The sequence below is a fragment of the Panthera leo genome, chromosome F3 (genome assembly GCF_018350215.1).
Source record: "Panthera leo isolate Ple1 chromosome F3, P.leo_Ple1_pat1.1, whole genome shotgun sequence".
Taxonomy (NCBI): domain Eukaryota; kingdom Metazoa; phylum Chordata; class Mammalia; order Carnivora; family Felidae; genus Panthera; species Panthera leo.
This window is the reverse complement of record NC_056696.1, coordinates 550,796-571,503: the sequence shown is the minus strand read 5'-3', so window position 1 is coordinate 571,503 and position 20,708 is coordinate 550,796. Positions and strand designations below refer to the sequence as shown.

General features: G+C 44.9%; 1 protein-coding gene and 1 long non-coding RNA gene across 15 annotated transcripts in view; one reads left to right on the top strand and one right to left on the bottom strand.

Annotated features, from left to right (window-relative positions):
• LOC122211734 overlaps positions 1 to 20,708 on the bottom strand; it is a 46,653-nt gene that overhangs the window by 1,772 nt on the left and 24,173 nt on the right. For 6 of the 7 annotated variants that reach the window (XR_006198789.1, XR_006198791.1, XR_006198794.1 and 3 more), the window contains 2 exons: positions 3,902 to 4,347; positions 610 to 675 (listed from right to left, as the gene is read on the bottom strand). This is a non-coding gene — a long non-coding RNA (uncharacterized LOC122211734). The remainder of the gene's footprint in view (positions 1 to 609; positions 676 to 3,901; positions 4,348 to 20,708) is intronic. The other variant, XR_006198793.1, reaches the window with a different exon arrangement.
• LOC122211732 overlaps positions 4,023 to 20,708 on the top strand; it is a 36,797-nt gene continuing 20,111 nt past the window's right edge. For 3 of the 8 annotated variants that reach the window (XM_042925135.1, XM_042925136.1, XM_042925134.1), the window contains exons 1-19: positions 4,023 to 4,102; positions 9,063 to 9,124; positions 9,592 to 9,616; positions 10,232 to 10,293; positions 10,768 to 10,792; positions 12,037 to 12,098; positions 12,564 to 12,588; positions 13,553 to 13,614; positions 14,078 to 14,102; positions 14,741 to 14,802; positions 15,270 to 15,294; positions 15,876 to 15,937; positions 16,403 to 16,427; positions 17,068 to 17,129; positions 17,599 to 17,733; positions 18,230 to 18,291; positions 18,758 to 18,782; positions 19,386 to 19,447; positions 19,905 to 19,935. In XM_042925135.1, coding sequence (XP_042781069.1) covers positions 4,075 to 4,102; positions 9,063 to 9,124; positions 9,592 to 9,616; positions 10,232 to 10,293; positions 10,768 to 10,792; positions 12,037 to 12,098; positions 12,564 to 12,588; positions 13,553 to 13,614; positions 14,078 to 14,102; positions 14,741 to 14,802; positions 15,270 to 15,294; positions 15,876 to 15,937; positions 16,403 to 16,427; positions 17,068 to 17,129; positions 17,599 to 17,733; positions 18,230 to 18,291; positions 18,758 to 18,782; positions 19,386 to 19,447; positions 19,905 to 19,935 — 927 coding nt within the window. In that variant the 5' untranslated portion in view covers positions 4,023 to 4,074. The remainder of the gene's footprint in view (positions 4,103 to 9,062; positions 9,125 to 9,591; positions 9,617 to 10,231; positions 10,294 to 10,767; positions 10,793 to 12,036; positions 12,099 to 12,563; positions 12,589 to 13,552; positions 13,615 to 14,077; positions 14,103 to 14,740; positions 14,803 to 15,269; positions 15,295 to 15,875; positions 15,938 to 16,402; positions 16,428 to 17,067; positions 17,130 to 17,598; positions 17,734 to 18,229; positions 18,292 to 18,757; positions 18,783 to 19,385; positions 19,448 to 19,904; positions 19,936 to 20,708) is intronic. The other 5 variants (XM_042925138.1, XM_042925137.1, XM_042925139.1 and 2 more) reach the window with 4 other exon arrangements.

Here is a 20,708-nt window from a genome sequence, read left to right as displayed (position 1 = left end):
AGCCTCACCCCCTGCTTCTTCACAGGACGATTCAAAACTGTAGCCGTTTCAATTCGTAGGTACGTGTTCAGCCTTCCCATTTTCCGGGGAACTTTGATCCATCCTTACTGTGTGGCCAAACTCCGCTACACCCAATGTCCCCTCAATTGTTCCTACCTGTAGAAACCTTTCCTTTTGTCCCAAGACAAATGATGTTTGTACTTTGCTCTCGCAGGACAACTTGCGGGGGGGGGGGGGGGCTTCTGATAGAGGGTGTGGTCTTAAATTTTCTTTAATGACACAAATTTAGAAGAGAGCTGGGCCTGTGGTCTTGATTTTGGATATCAAATACAAGGAGAAAAGTAGACAACAAATAGTGACTCTTGGATTGATCTATGACTTAATGCTTTGAAATCCATCAGACTTCCCATACATTGTCTCCTGACCTTGCTTCTCCCTACACTTTCCTGGTTATCTAGGAGTAATACAAACAACAGAACATAACGGAAGGGAGAAAACTTGATTGCACACTATGTAAAGAATAAAGCAAAGGAAACTTCCCTGAATTGTGGCACGACATCAAGAAGGGGAAATATTAAGATTATCTAAGAGTTATTTCTAAGTTCCTACCTCAGGAGTCAAGCGCTTCTCAATTCTCGTGCTTCTTGTACATTTTCACACATGTCCAAACTTGAGCTGAACAAAGGAAAGCAAACATGAAACTCATACAATGCCAATATCGAGAAGTGGTGGTTGTTTTTGACTTTGAGAGACATTGTTCTAAATGGACTATAAATGCTCTGAGTTCACACCTTTGTCAGCCACCCACAGATTTAAACCTCATACACTTTACTAGGATTACCAAGGGATGGAAATGCTGTGAAATGGCTAATCAATAATAGTTTTGATGTGAATGTTAGTTTAGATAGAAGATGCAGGATAGGATTTAGTGTAACATTAGTAGTCTCATTTCTGTTACAATCGGTAGCAGAAGTTTCAAAACAGAAACGTTGTTGTCCAATTTCCTGTCATTTTGCACACACTCCAGTTTGCTTCACAAATCCTTGAAAATACATATTTGCAATCACAGAGAGAAATATCTGGGGAGAAATGATGGTGTCCCCGGAGTGAGCTTTTAGAGTATACTTCTCGAAGCAATGATTGTTACATTTCATTAAAACATTTTAGTTTTTAACAGGGCCCCTGGGTAGCTCAATCAGTTAAGCATCCGACTTTGGCTCAGGTCATGATTTGTTGTTTTACACGTTCAAGCCCCACATCAGCTCTGTGCTGACAGCTCAGAGCCTGGAGCCTGCTTAGGATTCTGTGTTCTCCCTCTCTCTCTGCCCCTCCCCCACTCACACTCTGTCTGTCTGTGTCCCTCTCAAAAACAAGTAAACATTAAAAAAATTTTACGTTTGGGGCGCCTGGGTGGCTCAGTCAGTTGAGCATCCGACTTCGGCCCAGCTCATGATCCCGCGCTTTGTGAGTCTGAGCTGTGTGTCGGGCTCTGTGCTGACTGGCTCAGAGCCTGGAGCCTGCTTTGGATTTTGTGTCTCCCTCTCTCTCTCTGCCCCTCCCCTACTCTGTCTCTCTGCCTCCCAAAAATAAATAAACCTTAAATTTTTTTTTTTTAATTTTCCTTTCAAGTAATCTCTGCACCCATTTGGGGCTCAACCTCACGACTCCGAGATCAAGAGTCACACACTCCACGGATCGAGCCAGCCAGGCGAGCCCTCATTACTTTTTACAAAATCTAACTATGAGAATATATTTAATGCATTCACACCAGTGGGGTCTGTGCCTCATTCCTTATAGAGAGATAGATATCGACCCTTTAACATTGGGTTCAAAGAGATTGGGAGGAATCCTCCTTTTTCTTAAGGAGACTTAATAGACATGGCTTAAGACAAGGTTTCTTAAACTGGGCTCTGTTGACATTTTGCGCAAGATAAGTCTTGTGAGGAGCTGCAGGATGCCTTGCAAAATGTTTAGCTGCATCCCTGGCCTCAGCCTGCCAAATGCCAGCCGTGCCTTCCCCACTGTTGACAACCTTAAACGGAGCCAGAATTTGCCAGATGTCCCCTGGGGGCCCAATTTCTCCCTGATTGGGGACCACCAGAAGCCAATATCATGTGTCCCAGAGAACTGGGAAGGTACTCTCTCCAGGTACAATAATCTAGTATGTACCTGAATTAAGTAACAGTAATATTGGACTAATGGGGCATTGAGAGGGTGTGAATACAGTGAGTGAGAGAGAAACTCCAATGTAAGTCTGGAGGCCAGGATTCAAGGGGAGGTGAGGGGAGCGCTGAATTCTTTTAGGTAATTTAAATGATTCCTATACATTCATTAAATTAATTGGTTTCTCACATTTTAAAGAAGATGGCTAAGGAGATAGCAAGATGGAGAATTTAGATGATTAAACCATTACTGAGTGCCGACCATCCAATCCATGCCTGGCAACACGGATGTGGTTTTGTCACACACTGACTCTGGGTCTGGAGATTCCAGGCAGAGATGTGATTCTCAGTACTCAGTCTGACAAAGTGGATTGTTTCATTATGTTCCTAAAGTATAGCCTAGGAGATCCTGAACAGTACCGTCCACTCTATTGCTGTGCTGTGAATGATCTCTATCTCCACTCTCCTCTACGGTAGCAACCAGCTCTGAGCGGCTCTCGAGCCCTTGAAATGTGGTCACGTTTCATGTGTCACAGTGGAAATCTTAACATTTTGGATGTATTGGATCAAAAATATATTACTCACATTAGCTTCACTGTTTTACTGTTTTTGATTTTCCTTTTTCCAGTGTGTTTACTGGCAAAGCCAAAACTATGTATGTGCTTTGCATAATTTTTATCAGAGAACAGTGACCTGGAAGGTGGAGAATTGGGCCCTGTTGGAATCCTGAAAGTCACCCTTGTCCTGGGTTCATGTCTAAGCCAGGTAGTACATGCAGACAGAACGGGGGATCCTGCTAAGTCTGGGTCCTCCTTGCATCTCAGCTCAAAGCCCTGGACATTTTTTTTCTTTTTTTGCAATGTAAATACATATCTTTATTACTTAATTTTATACCTTTATAAAATCTATATTAATTTAATACCTTTCCTATTGTTTTTCTGATTAAAACATACATACAACGGCAGAGTAGAAAATCTTAAGATTTAGAACATATAAAATTAATAGAAGTCTGATTCTACCATTCAAAAAGAACACGATAACATTTCTGTTCACCTTTCCCATATTGACACAAGAAAATTTTCCCTTAGTTTTAGTTGAAATTTTTCTTTTTATTATATTTTCTTAATGTAAATATTATTTTAATTACTATTTTTCATTTTATGACTTTTTCTATATGTACCATCCCTGATTCTAAACTTCTAGACTAATTTGGTAGAGAAAAAAACATGTAATTAATGTAGCTGTTAGTTTTTTATCAAAAACACAGGCATGTGTGTTTCAGTGAAGAGCTAAAGGTAAACTCCTCATCCCACACCTTTGCTAAGAAAATAAATATGCCTTCTATGTAATTACTCTACATCAAATTGTGTTTATAATTAATGGGTCTATAACCTGACTAAATTACTTTAAGATATAATGATTACTTCTAAAATTTCATCTGGGACAAAATTTAAACTTCGTTCTAGAGGTGTCCTGGGACTGAGGTTGGTAGAAATGGGTATGGATTGTGTTGCAAATAAAAAAAATGGGACCTCTCTTTCTTCTCACAATATTCTCTTTTTCCCTCTTCACCCTGCAATTTTGACTAGTTATTATAATTGGTGTTGGAGGGGTCAGGTCATTTCCCTTCATGTAATTTATTTTCAAACCAGAGAATGACAATGTGTGAGACCAGCATTCAGCTTTTGAAACACAAGCACTTAATCTCCAATGGTGCCCCTGTCTCTGGAGAGACGCACCTGTCCACACAACAGACGTTGGACGGTGTGCACCTGCATTCCCCATGAAAGCTCTGTTGCCATGGCGATGAAATGATGTAAGATGCCCGTTTTTCCAACTGCCAGTCTCTGAGCTGAGCAGTTCAAATCTGATAGCGAGTGAGTTCTCAGATCTGTACCTAGCGTCTTCGAAGATGGGCAATCTGATTTGTTGCTGCCGTGGTATGTTCATAAAGATCTTCTTAACACTGTCTGCTACTAACTGGACAGTTAGCTGTTGCTCAAAATATTTTTCCATGGTTTAAAATTTCCTCTATCTGGTCGTTCGGAGTGATGAATATGTTTTATAGTTTTGTTTTATCTCTTGATTTTCGGTTATTCTATCAAGATAGCTCTCTTGATATTTTTTCTCCATTGAGAAAAGTGGCCTATATCCTGCACCCCTTTCTTGTCACCACTAGGTATTCCTAGGAGAAAACATATGGCAATGTCTATTGTAATGTAGGATCTTTTAAAACTCCAAAAGTATGTATTCAAATTATTCATTACAGAAATGTAGAGTGAATCCAGAATGGTTGATATGGAAGGTATCCACCATTGTTTTTAACATGCTTTCCCTATAATCTTTATACCAAAAATGGGTACTGGGTTCAGTATTTGGGGAGATGTGTTCCTTCATTCACATAAAGAGTTGTCCAAGAGAGACCCTAACAATATGAGAGTTCCAACAATTTGTGGCCCCCAAACACACATTTACTTTTATCCTTTGGGTGTTATCCAGAATTACACTGTATACATTGGATCACTCTGGAGAACAATCATGAATATTTCTGGTCAAGGGCCACAGAGAGTGGGATCCAGGGGTCACCAACAGCTTTTTTTTTTCTTTTTTCTTTTCTTTTGTGTTCCTTTTTTTTTTTTTTTTTTTTTTGATGCCTCTGATTCTGTCAAAACTAAATTATGTTGAGGTAAAATGATAGTTTTAGGCAAAGCAAAGCAGCTGTGTGTCATAGAACGATGGTCTGGGAACTCAGAGTCCCAGGTTTGAATCCACCTCTGGAACTTGCAAAATTGTAAGGTCTCATTTAAGATCTATCCCCTCTAATGAATCTTTCTGACCACTTGTCATACACCGCACACTTTGCATGCAATAATTCATTCAATGCCATCACAAACATATGTGATGGTTTGTTACTCTTCCTACTTCTCAGGAGGAGAAACTGAGGCACAGAGATTCTTGTGTCCAGGAGCATGAACTCCTCTAAGAGTCAGGATGTGAACCCAGGCCTGTAGTCCCAATGCTCATGCTTTAACTACTGAACTGCACTTCTACTTAGCCATGGGATCACTGGCTGTGCAAAGGAGTTCCAGCATCTGTGTGTATATCAGGAATCACCTGGACCAAGGAAAATCCCACATGCTGTCTATTATTATGAGGTAGTCTCTGTGGTCCCATAGCCCAGGGAAACTCTCAAGGCAGATTATTATAGAACTTGCCGTAGTCACTAATATGAAAAGGATCTAGAAATCTTACATGGTTCTGGTCAGTTCAAAGATTCTGAAAGTTTGGAGGCACAAGTTAGGAAAACCTGGTCAAATTCTGCCAGTGCTGAGCTACTCCTCAGCACTTGGCCTGAGTCCAGTAAGGACTGAAGAGATCCTTTAGAGGTGTTGGATGGCATGGTCAATACGAGTGAGTCCTAGTAATGCTGAAGTTCTGTGAGCCTACCCATGAGACAACGAAAATGAAGCCTCAAAGTACCAATTCACAATGAACCTTGTGCCATCACCCTCATTGCTGCTCCCTTGTACAGCTGAGTTAGAGAACTGGTCAGCGCCTGCTCAGTCAGTTTCATGGTGTGGTCATTCTTCAGGACACGGCACAAATCTGATAAGAATCGGGAACATAACGGGCTGGTGCTTTACTCAGCTGCTGGGGCATGCATCTCTTGCTCCCTGGGTGATGAGTTCAGGCCCCGTTGCATGTGGTGTGTGAAGACTCATTCAGGAAAAAAGATTCAGGGACATAATGTAGTATATTCGGTAACATTATCAGCATGAGCCCTAAAAACAGCTTGATTCCCAAGAACTACACACTGTAGGGACCGTGACCAATAAGAACTCAAACATTTGATTACTAGCCCGGTGTCCATCCTCCTTGTTTAGACACTCTCACCCATGCTCCAGTGGGGCCTTTGCTCCTTAATGAACTATCCCATTGCTTGCTAGTAAATGAAAGCCAATAGCTGACATGCTTAATGAATATATATCCGGGTAGCATCGCAAGGCAAGACGAGAAGAAAAATAGCACATAATTAATAATACTGTTTGGTTTTCAATGGTGGGCTTTCCTTATGCACAATTTGTGAATCATTGCTGAGCTTCATAACAAAGGATTTATGATTAACTAACACAGACTGCTGTGCCTAGATTTGAATCTAGTCTCTCAGTAAAGGGTTGGTTATAATCACCTGCAAAACAGTAAACAGCAGATGAAAGATCAATGCAGGTCCGGGTGATCCTTAGGGAGAGTCATGGCGGTGGAGGGGGAGGAGGCTTCTGCAGGCCGTGGGTATGGAGGGGTCCATCTAAAAGGAGATGGGACATGGGCCCCTGCCACTGCAGGGTCTCAAGAAGGATGAGGAGTCTGTAGAGATCAGATTTTGGGGAAGGAGGAGGAACTGGGAAGGGGCCCACTCAGAGCCAGTACAGCCCCTGCCCTTCACCAGCCAGGCCTTAGTCCTAGCTGCTCAGATGGTTCCACAGACCGATAGTCAGTGCCACGTTAAGTGTCCCAGCCTACATTCAATAAACCATCAAAGCACCCGCCCGATGGGCCAATTTCGCAGTTAATTCACAGTAGCTGCTCAGCCAGGCTTAGTCAACTGAAGGGAAGCTAATTCTGGGCAGAGCCGTCATGTGACAGTTGGTTTGGAATGTCGTGGCTTCAGAGTCAGCTTGGGAGCTGGGCAGACCACTGGCCACTGAAGGTGGCCAAGTGGCCATTGGGGAAGGCTCCTTGTGAGAGCCCTGGTAGTGTGGACGCCGGGTGAGGATGGCCACTGTTGGGCTTCGCCTGCTCCTTCAGAAGGGCTTCACTTGGTGGTAACTGCATTGGGCCTTGGGTCAGGGGTTGAAACCTAGAGGTGGGAGGCTGAGTTAGGATTTGCACTTTTCTCCTAGCTTAGGCTCCTCCTCCAGGGCATCAACTGTCTTCCACAGAGACCTTGGGGAGGAAGATTTGATAAAGAGACTGGGGGAGCCCCTGGCTCAGGGGTTCAAGGCATGATCTCAGGTGCCCTGGGAAGGTCCCAGATTTTCAGGGATCTCTGTCCCCGGGCAACATCTACATTCCTATCCTGGACCTCCCACTCTTCAGAATAGTGAATCTTGCTGAGTCACTTAATCTCTCACAGAAAATATGGGTCACAGGCCCTGCCTGCCCTCTCTGCCCCACGGGGTTGATATGGGGATCCCAGGAGGCGGTAACAGGACTTCCCCATGAGCTGTAAAGCATCCTAGCCATGGACAGGATGGAAAGGAAGCTTCCATCCTCCTTTGTCCTGTAGCCATCCAAGTCCCCACTCTAGATTCAACCACTACCAAGTGTTTAGGTTAATGTTCCGGACTTTTAGTGACTGAACACTTACACACTGCTTCTGAACCATCGGTCATTTTTTTCCGAAGACTTTTCCTGCATTTAATCACTTTCAACTTCATACCATAAGACTAATAAGCAGCCCCTAAGAAAGCTTTCATTGTGCAGTACAGGGAACTTAGGCACAGCCCAACAGGCACCAACCCCATGCTCTCAATGACTCGATTGCTCTGATTTCTATCCTGTCTCACCCAGATAAAGGTATTTGCCCACACAGTGTCTGTTGGAGCTTTACTTCTGTGTCTTTTGTGGTAAGGGTACTCAACCTACAAACTCACTCTTACTGATTTTCAAGCAGTTCATCACAGGCCCTATGCTGCAAGGTAGGTTTCCAGAACTGACTTCTTTTGTATAAATGAAACTTGGTGCCCTGAACACCAACATTGCCTCCCTTTCCCCTCCCTCCAGCCCCTAGTCTATTCTCTGTTCCTATGCATTTGACTATTTTAGGTTCCACATGTAAGTGTCATCCTGCAGTATTTGTCTTTCTGTGTCTGGCTTATTTCGCTTAACACCAAGTCCCCCAGGGCCATCCGTGTTGTCACAAATGACAGGATTTCCTTCCTTTTTAAGGCTGAATAGTCACCCATTGTATGGACACACCACATTGTCTTTGTGCATTTGATCATCAATGGACCTTCAGTTGTTTCGCTGTATTAGCTTTTGTGAATGCAGAACAAGGGAGTGTAGGTATCATTCAGAAGACCAGATTTGAATACTTTTGGATGTGTTAGCCCAAAGTGGGATTGCTGGATCAAATGGTACTTCTGTTTTAAATGTCTTGAAGCACTTCCATATTGTTTTTTCATATTCACTGCATCAGTTTACATACTCTGTTGGGCAACTTTTAAAAGGTCATTGATTGATTGATGGATTGATTGATTGAGGGAGCGGGGTGGAATCCCAGTCATGGATTTGATCCCAGACACCTTGAGATCATGACCTGGGTCGAAATCAAGAGTGGGACACTTAACCAACTGATGAAATGATTAATATGGTCAGGAAGATCGGGCATTCCTGCTGGAATCAGTGTGCAAGTTACCCTGAACCCAGGTTCCTTGCAGGACAGAGGCTTGAGGGTGTGAAGAAAAGACAGATTTCCGAGGGGAAAACCTGTGTCTATGTTGACAGTGTGAGAAGACAATGTATTCACTGTGCTGTGTGTGTGTGTGTATGTGTGTGTGTGTGTTTGAGACAGGCAAAAAGTGAGCGACAGGGAAGCACACAAAGAGAATGAGACACACTCCTAAGAGAGAGAGAGACAGGTGAGAGAGAGAGGAGAGATGTGTTTCCCCAGGAGACACGTACCACTGACACTGCACATAACAAAGGTCTACACTCGCAAAAAACTCCTCATGCTGCACACTTCAAGAAATACAGTTGAGCATGGCTCAGCAGTAACATTCAGTCCATGCAGGTAACCAAGCCCTGTATGCTCTGGCCAAAGTTCATATGAGGAACACTCCCTGAGTTATTCTTGAGCAGCACCAACAATATACTGAGATATATTCTATGTCCTTCTAGGTGACCCTAAGGAGGAAACACTGCGGGCCAATCATGCAAGGAGGTACGAGGTTGTTGCTGAGGTGAGCTTGCCTGTCTTTCCCTGAGAAACGCAAGTGCTATGTTAGAGTGTTTCAAATCAACATCTGTGGTAAATATGACAATGTACATTTTCGATGATATTGTTACTTTCCCTGAAGGGGAGAGTGGTGAGTGGTTGCCTCTTGCCACCTGTCACCTAGGTCAGGGGGACATTCACCACTGGCAGTGCCAAACCTGGTAACAAACAGTGTCCTAGGATCTTTTCCGTCAGCAGTAATCTGTCCTGCTTGGGTGAAGAATTTCGTAGCAGGCATCCTCAGTGTTCTTGAGAGACACATCCCCAGGAGAAACAACTTCTGACAGGCATCCTATTCATTTGCTTTAGTGGCCTTTGACTAAACCGCTGTGTCCCAACTTGTATCGTCAAGACGCAAAGAGAACTGAAGACTGGTGCAAATAGTGTATATCATGATCTCACCCATATGGTGTTTTATTTCCTAACATTCAGGTGGCTGTAGGAGCACAGGACAAAGGTATGTATCCTGGAAACAGTTTCTTGCTGAGAAAAAAGTTTAGATGGTGATGCAGGTGGGGCATTGTTGTTGTCTTCATTCTGGAGAGCTACCCTAATTCCAACGGCCTGGGAAGACTGGTGCTTGTGAGTGGGGGGAAGGACCTACGTCCCAGGTGAGAAACTATGTGATATTTCTACAGTAGGAGAAAGATAATGTATTCCTTGAGTGTGGTGTGTTTCTGTGGGCATGAGTCCTGGGGTTTTCTCTGTGTGTGTGTGTCATGTGATTGTGACTGTGAATGTGTGTTGAGTGTGTTTTCTTGAGAGACACACAGACTAAGCCACACAAAATGACACAGACACACTGCAAGGCAGACAGAGAAAGATACATGTGGGATTGCCCAGAGAATATGGGTCACTGACACTGCACAATGATGAATGTCTACATTCTCACACACTCCTCCTACTACACACTTCAAGGAATACTGCTGTGCATGGCTCAGCAGTGACACTTAGTCCATGCAGGTAACCGAAGCCTCAATATGCTCTGGCCCATGTTAATATCAAGGAACAGTCCCTGAGTTATACTTGAGCAGCACCAACATGGTACTGACAGGTATTCTGGTCTTTGTAGGTGTTCCTGAGGAGGAAAGGCGCCGGCCGCATCCTGTCTTGAGTCACCAGGCTGTTGCTGAGGTGAGCTTCCTGTCTTTCCTTGAGGAACACAAGTGATTTCTTAAGAGTCTTTGCAATCAACATCTGTTGCCAATGTGACAATGTACCGTCGAGATGATAATGTTATTTTCCCTGTGGGGAGAAACATATTGTCCATTTCCATGGTTGTTCCTTGCCAACTGTCGCCTTGGTCAGGGGGACATTTACCACTGGCAGTGCCAAACCTGGAAATAAACAGCATCCTAGGATCTTTTTCGGCAGCAGCACTGTTTCCTTTTGGGTGAACAATTTTGTAGGCTGCATCCTCAGTGTTCTTTAGAGACACATCTCCAGGAAAAACGACTTCTGACAGGCATATTATTTTTCCTTTTGTGGCCTTTGGCTCAAACACTGTGTCCCATCCTGAATCCCAAAGTCACCAAGCGAACTGAACAATGGTACACATAGTGTACATCATGATCTCACCCTGATGGTGTTTTCTTTTCTAACATTCAGGTGGCCGTAGGAGCACGAGAAGAAGTTATGTGTCCTGGAAACTCTTTCTTGTAGGGGCGCCTGGGTGGCGCAGTCGGTTAAGCGTCCGACTTCAGCCAGGTCACGATCTCGCGGTCTGTGAGTTCGAGCCCCGCGTCGGGCTCTGGGCTGATGGCTCGGAGCCTGGAGCTTGTTTCCGATTATGTGTCTCCCTCTCTCTCTGCCCCTCCCCCGTTCATGCTATGTCTCTCTCTGTCCCAAAAATATATAAAAAACGTTGAAAAAAAAAATTAAAAAAAAAAAAAAGAAACTCTTTCTTGCTGAGGAAAATGTTTCGGATGAGGTGTAGGTGGGGTGTTCTTGTTGTCTTCAGTCTGGAGAGTACCCGGATATCAGAGTCCTGAGGGGACTGGTGCTTGAGTGTGGGGGGGAAAGACCGACATCCCAGGTGAAATCTATGTCCATGTTTCTATAGTATGAGAAAGACAATGTATTCCTTCTGTGCAGTGTGATTGTGTGTGCATGAGTCTTGGGGTTGTTCTGCATCTCTGTATGTCGCATGATTGTGAGTGTGTATGCGTGTGTGTGTGTGTTTTCTTGAGAGACTCAGAGACAGAGAGACAGAGCCACACACCGAAAGAGACAGACACAGTGAAAGAGAGGGAGAGAGAGAGAGACAGAGATGTGGGTTTGCCCAGCGATATGGGCTACTGACATTGGACAATGACCAATATCTACAATGCAGAGTCCTGGGTGGACCGGTGCTCGAGGGTGGGGGGGGGGGAAAGACCGACGTCCCAGGTGACAAACTAGGTGATGTTTGTACAGTAGAAGAAAGATACTGTATCCCTTGTGTGCGGTGTAATTTTGTGTGTTGAGTCTGGGGGTTGTTCTGTATGTGGCTGTATGAGTCGGGATCGGGACAGTGTATGTCTGCGTGTGTGTGTGTTTTCTTGAGAGACGCAGAGAAAAAGCCACACAGAGAAAGAGACAGACACATTTCAAGAGAGGGTGAGAGACAGAGAGCGACAGAGACACAGACAGATGTGGGCTTGCCCACGAGATATGTGCCACCGACACTGAAAAATGACCAAAGTCTACATTCTCAAAAATCTCTGCATACTGCACACTTCCAGGAATACTGCTGAGCGTGGCTCTGCAGTACCATTCGGTCCATGCAGTTAACAAAAGCGTCCGTATGCTCTCGCCCATGTTCATATAAGGAAGAGTCCCGGAGGTATTCTTGAGCAGCACCAAGAAGACACTGACATGTATTCTCTGTCCTTGTAGGTGTCGCTAAGTTGAAAAAGCGGCGGCCCCATCCTGATACGAGGCAGCAGGCTGGTGCTGAGGTGAGCTTGCCTGTCTTTCCCTGAGGAACACAATTGCTTTCTTAGAGGCTTTCCCATCAACCTCTGTTGTACATAGGACAGTCTACATTTTCGATGATACTGTTACTTTCCCTGATGGGGACAGTGGTGAGTGGTTGCCTCTTGCCAATGGTCACCTTGGTCAGGGGGACATTTACCACTGGCAGTACCAAACCTGGTAATAAACAGCGTCCTAGGATCTTTTTCGGCAGCAGCACTTTTCCCTGTTGGGTGAAGAATTTTGTAGGCTGCATCCTCAGTGTTCTTTAGAGACACATCTCCAGGAAAAACGACTTCTGACAGGCATCCTATTCATTTGCTTTTGTGGCCTTTGACTCAAGCTCTGTGTCCATCCTGTGTCCAAAAGTCACCAAGAAAACTGAAGAGTGTTGCACATAGTGTATACCATGATCTCACCCTGATGGTGTTTTCTTTTCTATCATCCAGGTGGCCGTAGGAACACGAGAAAAAGGTATGTGTTTTGGGAATTGTTTCTTGCTGAGGAAAATGTTTTGGAGGCGGTGTAGGTGGGGTATGCTTGTTTTCTTCAGTCCGGAGAGTACCCAGATATCAGGGTCCTGGTGGAATGGTGCTTGAGTGTGGGGGGAAAGACCGACGTCCCAGGTGAAGTCTATGTCCATGTTTCTGTAGATGAGAAAGATAATGTATTCCTTCTGCTCGGTGTGATTCTGTGTGCACGAGTCTTGGGGTTGTTCTGTATGTGTCTGTATGTCGCATGATTGTGAGTATGTATGCGTATCTTTGTGTGTTTGTGTGTTTTCCTGAGAGACTCAGAGACAGAGAGACAGAGCCACACACAGACAGAGACAGACACAGTGAAAGAGAGGGAGAGTGAGAGACAGAGATGTGCGTTGGCCCAGAGATATGGGCCATTGACACAGGACAATGACCAATATCTATAATGCAGAGTCCTGGGAGGACTGGTGGAAAGACCTACGTCCCAAGTGACAAACTAGGTGATGTTTCTACAGTAGAAGAAAGCAACTGTATTTTTTGTGTGCGGTGTAATTTTCTGTGTTGACTCTGGGGGTTGTTCTTTATGTGTGTGTATGTCGCGGGATTGTGATTGTGTATGTTGTGTCTGTGTGTGTCCTTTCTTGAGAGACTCAGAGACAAAGCCACATACAGAAAGAGACAGACACATTGAAAGAGAGACAGAGAGAGAGAGAGATGTGGGTTTGCCCAAGAGATATGTGCCACTGACACTGAAAAATGACCAAAGTGTACATTCTCAAAAATCTCTGCATACTGCACACTTGAAGGAATACTGCTGAGTGTGGCTCAGCAGTAACACTCGGTCCCTACAGGTAACAAAACCTCCGTATGCTCTGGCCCATGTTCATGTAAGGAAGAGTCCCGGAGGTAATCTTGAGCAGCACCAAGAAGATACTGACATGTAATCTGTTTCCTTCTAGATGTCCGTAAGGTGGAAAAGCTGCGGGCCCTTCTTCAAATGAGGCAGCAGGCTTTTGCTGAGGTGAGTTTGCCTGTCTTTCCCTGGGGAACACAAGTGCTTTCTTAGATATTTGCAATCACTTCTGCTGTAAATGTGACAATGTACATTTTAGATGATATTGTTACTTCCCTGGTGGGGAGAGTGGTGAGTGGTTGTCTCTTGCCAACGGTCACCTTGGTCAGGGGGACATTTACCACTGGCAGTGCCAAACCTGGTAAGTAACAGTGTCAAAGGATCTTTTTCCTCAGCAGCAATTTTTCCTGCTTGGTGAAGAAATTTGTAGTCGCCACCCTAGTGGTCTTGGAAGACACATCTCCAGGAAAAACAACTTCTGACAGGCATCCTATTCATTTGCTTTCGGGGACCTTTGACTCAACCACTGTGTCCCATCTTCTATCCTTGAGTCACCAAGAGAAATGAAGAGTGGTGCAAATAATGTATATCATGATCTCACCCTGATGGTGTTTTCTTTCCTAACATTCAGGTTGCCGCAGGAGTAGAGAAGAAAGGTATGTATATTCGAAAAAAATTTCTTGCTGAGGAAAATGTTTAGATGGTGCTGTATGTGAGGAATTCTTGTTGTCTTCAGTCTGGAGAGCTACACTGATTCCAGAGTCCTGAGAGGACTTAGTCCAAGGTGGGGGGCGGGGGGGGGGGAAGACCAATGTCCCAGGTGAAAAACTATGTCCATGTTTCTACACTATGAGAAAGATAATGTATTCTTTGAGTGTGGAGTGATTTGGTGTGCATGAGTCTTGGGGTTGTTCTCTATGTGTCTGTGTGGCATGACTGTTAGCGTGTGTGTGTGTGTGTGTGTGTGCGCGCGTGTGTGTTTGAGAGAATCAGAAACGAGACAGACACATTGAGAGAGAGACAGAGAGAGAGGAGAGATAGCAAGAGATGTGTCCTTCCCCAGGAGGTATGTGCCACTGACACTGCACAGTGGCCAATGTCTACATTCTCCAAAAACTCCTCATACTGCACACTTCAAGGAATACAGCTGAGCGTGGCTCAGCAGTAACACTCAGTCCATGCAGGTGACAAAAGCCTCCATCAACTCTGGCCCATGTTCATATCAAGGAACAGTCCCTGAGTTATTCTTGAGCAGCATCAACAAGGTACTGACGTGTATTCTGTGTCCTTTTAGATGTCCCTAAGGAAGAAAAGCTGCGTGCCCTTCCTGAAAGGAAGCAGAAGTCTGCGGCTGAGGTGAGCTTGCCTGTCTTTCCCTGAGGAACACAAGTGCGTTCTTAGTGTCCTTCCAATCAACTTTTGTTGTAAATATGACAATGTACATGGTAGAGGATATTGTTACTTTCCCTGGTGGGGAGAGTGGGGAGTGGTTGCCTCTTGCCAACTATCACCTTGGTCAGGGGGACATTTACCCCGGCAGTGCCAAACCTGGTAAGAAACAGCGTCCTAGGATCTTTTTCATCAGCAACAATTTTTCCTACTTGGGTGAAGAATTTTGTACTCGGCATTCTAAGTGCTCATGAGAGACACATCCACAGGAAAAACAACTTCTGAAAGGCATCCTATTCATTTGCTTTTGGGGACCTTTGACCCAAGCACTGTGTGCCATCTGGTTTCCTAAAGTCAAGAGGAGAACCAAAGACTAGTGCAATGCATGTACATCATGATCTCACCCTGATGGTGTTTCTTTTCTCTACATTCAGGTCATCCAGAGAGCGATGGGATATGGTAGGTATTTTGGCATCTGTCTCCTGCTGATGAAAATATCCATATGGTCAGGAATCTGGGGCAGGAATCTGGGGCATCATTCTGCAGAGCTACCCTGACTCTAGGTCCCTTGTAGGACCGAGGCTTTAGGGTGTGGAGACAAGACAGATTTCCCAGGGGAAAACCCATTTCCATGTTTACAATGTGAGAAGGCAATGTATTCACTGTGGTGTGTGTGTGTGTGTGTGTGTGTGTGTGCACACGTGTTTGAGAGAGACAGAAAATGAGGTACAGGGAAACACACAAAGAGAACGAGACACACTCATAACAGAGAGAGTGAGGTGAGAGAGAGAGAGATGTGTTTTTCCCCCGGAGATATGTGCCACTGACACCTCACAAGACGAATATCTGCATTCTCAAAAAAATCCTCATACTGCACACTTCAAGGAATAGTGCTGACGGTCGCTCAGCAGTAACATTCAGTCCATGCAGGTAACCAGAGCCTCCATATGCTCTGGCCCATGTTCATATCAAGGAACAGTCCCTGAGTTATTCTTGAGCAGCACCAACAAGGTACTGATGTGTATTCTGTGTCCTTCTAGGTGTCCCTAAGGAGAAAAAGCTGCTGGCCATTCCTGAAAGGAGGCAGCAGGCTGTTGCTGAGGTGAGCTTGCCTGTCTTTCCCCGACAAATACAATTGCTTTCTTAGAGCCTTTCCAATCAACTTCTGTTGTATATGTGACAATGTACATTTGAGATGATATTGTTACTTTCGCTGGTGGGGAGAGTGGTGAGTGGCTGCCTCTTACCAACTGTAACCCTGGTCAGGGGGATATTTACCACTGGCAGTGCCAAACCTGGTAAGAAAGAGTGTTATTGGATATTTTTCGTCAGCAGCAATTTTTCCTACATAGGTGAAGAATTTTGTAGCTGGCATCCTAATTGGTCTTGAGACACATCCCAGGGAAAAACAACTTCTGACAGGCATCCTATTCATTGGGTTTTGTGGCCTTTGACTCAACCACTGTGTCCCATCTTGTATCCGAAAGTCACCAAGAGAACCAAAGAGGGGTGCAAATACTGTATATCATGATCTCACCCTGATGGTGTTTTCTTTCCTAACATTCAGGTAGCCGCAGGAGCAAGGGAAAAAGGTATGTATCCTGGACACAGTGTCTTGCTGAGGAAAATGTTAGGTGGTGATGTAGGTGGGGCATTCTTGTTGTCTTCGGTCTGGAGAGCTACCCTAATTCCAGAGTCCTGGGAGGACTGGTGCTTGAGGGTGGGGGAAAGACCGATGTCCCAGGTTAAAAACTATACGATATTTCTACAGTATGAGAAAGATAATGTATTCCTTGTGGGCGGAGTGATTTTGTGTGCATGACTCTTGGGGTTGTTCTGTATGTGTGTGTATGTCACGTGATTGTGTGTGTGTGTGTGTGTGTGTGTGTGTGTGTGTGTGTGTTTTCTTGAGACACTCAGAGACAGACAAAAACACACACATAAAAAGACGGACACATTGAAAGACTGGGAGAGATAGATAGAGAGATGTGGGTTTGCCCTGGAGATATGTGCCACTGACACGGCACAATGACCAATGTCTACATTCTCAAAAACTCCTCATAGTGCATACTTCAAGAAATACTGCTGAGCGTGGCTCAGCAGTAAGATTCAGTCCATGCAGGTAACCTAAGCCTCCATGTGCTCCTGCCCATGTTCATATCAAGGAACAGTCCCTGTGTTATTCTTAAACAGCACCAACAAGGTACTGACGTGTATTCTGTGTCTTTCTAGGTGTCCCGAAGGAGGAAAAGGAGCAGGGCGCTCCTTTAAGGAGGCACCAGGCTGTTGGTGAGGTGAGCTTGCCTGTTTTTCCCTGAGGAACACAAGTGTGTTCTTAGAGTGTTTCTAATCAACTTCTGTTGTAAATATTAACATTTACATGGTAGATGATATTCTTACTTTCCCTGGTGGGGAGAGTGGTGAGTATATGGCTCTTGCCAACTGTAACCTTGCTCAGGGGGACATTTACCACTGGCAGCGGCAAACCTGGTAACAAACAGTGTCCTAGGATCTTTTTCGTAGGCAGCAATTTTTCCAGCTTGGGTGAAGAATTTTGTAGTCGCCATCCTAAGTGGTCTTGGCAGATACATCCCAGGGGAAAAAAATCTTTTCACAGGCATACTATTCATTTACTTTTGGGGACCTTTGACTCAAGCACTGTGTGCTATTTGGTTTCCTAAAATCAAGGGGAGAACCAAAGAGCAGTGCTATGAGTTTACATCATGATCTCACCCTGGTGTTGTTTCCTTTCTCTACATTCAGGTCGTCAAGAGAGCAAGGGAACATGGTATGTATTTTGGAATCTGTCTCCTGCTGATGCAAGAATCTATATGTTCAGGAAGCTGGAGCATTCCTGATGGCATCAGTCTGGAGAGCTACCCTGACGCCAGGGTTCTGGTAGGACAGAGGCTTGATGGTGTGGAGAGAAGACAGATTTCCCAGGGGAAACCTATGTCCATTTTTACAGTGTGAGGAAGACAATATAATCAGTGTGTGGTGTGTGTGTGTGTGTGTGGACGCACAAGTGTGTTTGAGAGAGGCAGAACCTGAGGGACAGAGAAAGAGACAGGGAAACTTACAAAGAGAATGAGACACGAGAGAGAGAGAGAGAGAGAGAGAGAGAGAGAGAGAGAGAGAGAGAGAGAGATGTGCATTTCCCCGGGAGATATGTGCCACTGACACTGCACAATGTCCGATGTTTAGTGTCTCAGCAAACTCCTCCTACTGCACACTTCAAAGATTATTGCTGAGTGAGGCTCAGCAGTCACATGCAGTCCATGCAGGTTACCAAAACCTCTGTATGGCCTGGCCCATATTCATATCACGGAACAGTCCCTGAGTTATTCTTGAGCAGCACCAACAATGTACTGACCTGTTTTCTGTGTCCTTCTAGGTGTCCCTGTGGAGAAAAAGATGTGGGCTTTTCCTGTCAGGAGGCACCAGGCTGTTGGTGAGGTGAGCTGGACTGTCTTCCCCTGAGGAACACAATTACTTTCTTAGTGTCTTTCCAATCAACGTCTGTTGTAAATAGGACAATGTACTTTTTAGATGATATTGTTACTTTCCGGGGTGTGGAGTGTGGAGTATGGGTGTCTCTTGCCAAATGGAACCTTGGCAGGGGACATTCACCGCAGGCAGTGCTAAACCTGGTCATAAACAGTGTCAAAGGATCTTTTTCGTCAGCAGCAATTTTTCCTGCTGGGGTAAGGAATTTTGTAGTCGGCATCCTCAGTGGTCTTCAGAGACACATCCCCAGTAAAGAACAACTTCTGACGGGCATGCTATTCATTTGCTACTGGGGACCTTTGACTCAAGCATTGTGTGCCATCTAGTTTCCTAAAGTCCAGAGAGAATGAAAGCCCAGTGCAATGAGAGTTCATCATGATCTGACCCCGATGGTGTTTCTTTTCTCTACAATCAGGTGGCCGCAGGAGCAACGAAATATGGTATGTACTTTGGAATCAGTCCCCTGCTGATGAAATAATCTATGTGGTCAGGAAGTTGGGATATTCCTGCTGGCATCAGTCTGGAGAGCTACCCTGACTCCAGGTTCCCTGTAGGACAGAGGCTTGAGGGTGAGAAGAAAACACAGTTTTCCCAGGGGAGAACCTGTGTCCATGTTCACAGTGTGAGGAAGACAATGTATTCACTGTGGTTGTGTGTGTGTGTGTGAGTGTGTGTAAGTGCATGTATGTTTGAGTCAGACAGAAACTGAGAGACAGGGAAGGAGACAGGGAAACACACTAAGAGAATGAGACACACACATTCATTAGAGAGACGGAGAGACAGGGGAGACAGCGAGATGTGTCTTGCTCCAGGAGATATGTGCCACTGACACTGCACAATGACCAATGTCTATATTCTGGAGAAAAAACCCTCCCACTGCACATTTCAATGATTATTGCTGAGTGTGGCTCAGCAGTAACATTCAGTCCATGCAGGTAGGGAAATCCGCCGTATGCTCTGCCCATGTTCCTATCAAGGAAAAGTCCCTGAGCTTTCTTGAGCAGTACTAACGATGTACTGATGTGTGTACTGTGTCCTTCTAGGTGTCCCTGTGGAGGAAAAGATGTGGGCTTTTCCTGTCAGGAGGCACCAGGCTGTTGGTGAGGTGAGCTGGCCTGTCTTCCCCTGAGGAACACAATTACTTTCTTAGTGTCTTTCCAATCAACGTCTGTTGTAAATAGGACAACGTACTTTTTAGATGATATTGTTACTTTCCTTGGCGGGGAGAGTGGTGAGTGGTTGTCTCTCTCCAACTGTTACCTTGGTGAGGGGGACACTGACCAGTGGCAGTGCCCAACCTGGTGATAATGTGTTAGGATTAATTTTATCAGAAGCAATTTTCCCTGCTTGGGTGAACAATTTTAGAGACTCTATACTAAGTGAACTTGAGAGACACATCCCCCAGAATATACAACTTCTGACAGGCCTCCTATTCATTTGCTTTTGTGGCCTTTGACTCAACCACTGTGTTCCCTATTGGATCCTAATATCACCAAGATCTAAAGAGTGGTGCAATCAGTGTGCCTCACCTTCTTACCTTTATGCTATTTTCTTTTCTATAGCTTCCTGTGGTCTCTGGAACCATGGAGAATGGTAGGTATTCAGGAATCAATCATTTGCTGTCTTTAGTCAGGGGAGTGCTTCTGATTTTGGGTTTCCAATGAAAGGAGGATCACAGACGTAGTGACAAAGCGATTTGTCGAAGGGTAAAACCATGTTCATGTGTTTACAGGCACTCGTGTGGCATTCAGGTAGTGAGTTTGTGTGCGTGGAGATGGGTGAGTCTCTTTGTGAACTGACAAGTGTGTGGAGTGAGCAGGTACGTGCTTGTATGTGGTCTCTGTGTGAGAAGTTTATGTTCCTCTAGATTAACATGTCCCTAAAGAGCACAGTTGCTGGTGTGAACTTTGCCATTCATAAGAAAAATCCCATCACCGAGCTTCATGTGTGTCTGCATGTCAAAGGATATAAATATGGACAATTTAAATATAGTTAGTATATTATACACCAAACATAGCTTGTTTAGGCTGAAAAAAGTCCTACTAATAGCCAGGAAAACATTCACAGGATTCTGAAAGGGAAATATGTTTTCAGAATCCATAGGATTCTGTGAATCATGACTTCAGTTCAAGGTAGACCTCAACTCTGAGGAGGCTGTTGCATTGCCTTCAGGGCACTTGGATCGATCCTGATTAAGGAGAAGGAGCCCTCATGGTATCTAATTGGCCTCTGAGGAAAGGAAGCTTATGGAAGTGATGAATCATGGAGGGGTTGGCACGGGCTGTGGGGATGGGGGCTGGACGGGGAGACGAGGCCCTTTAACCCCCAATTCCTAGTACTTTCTCTCACGCCTCTACTTTCTGAGG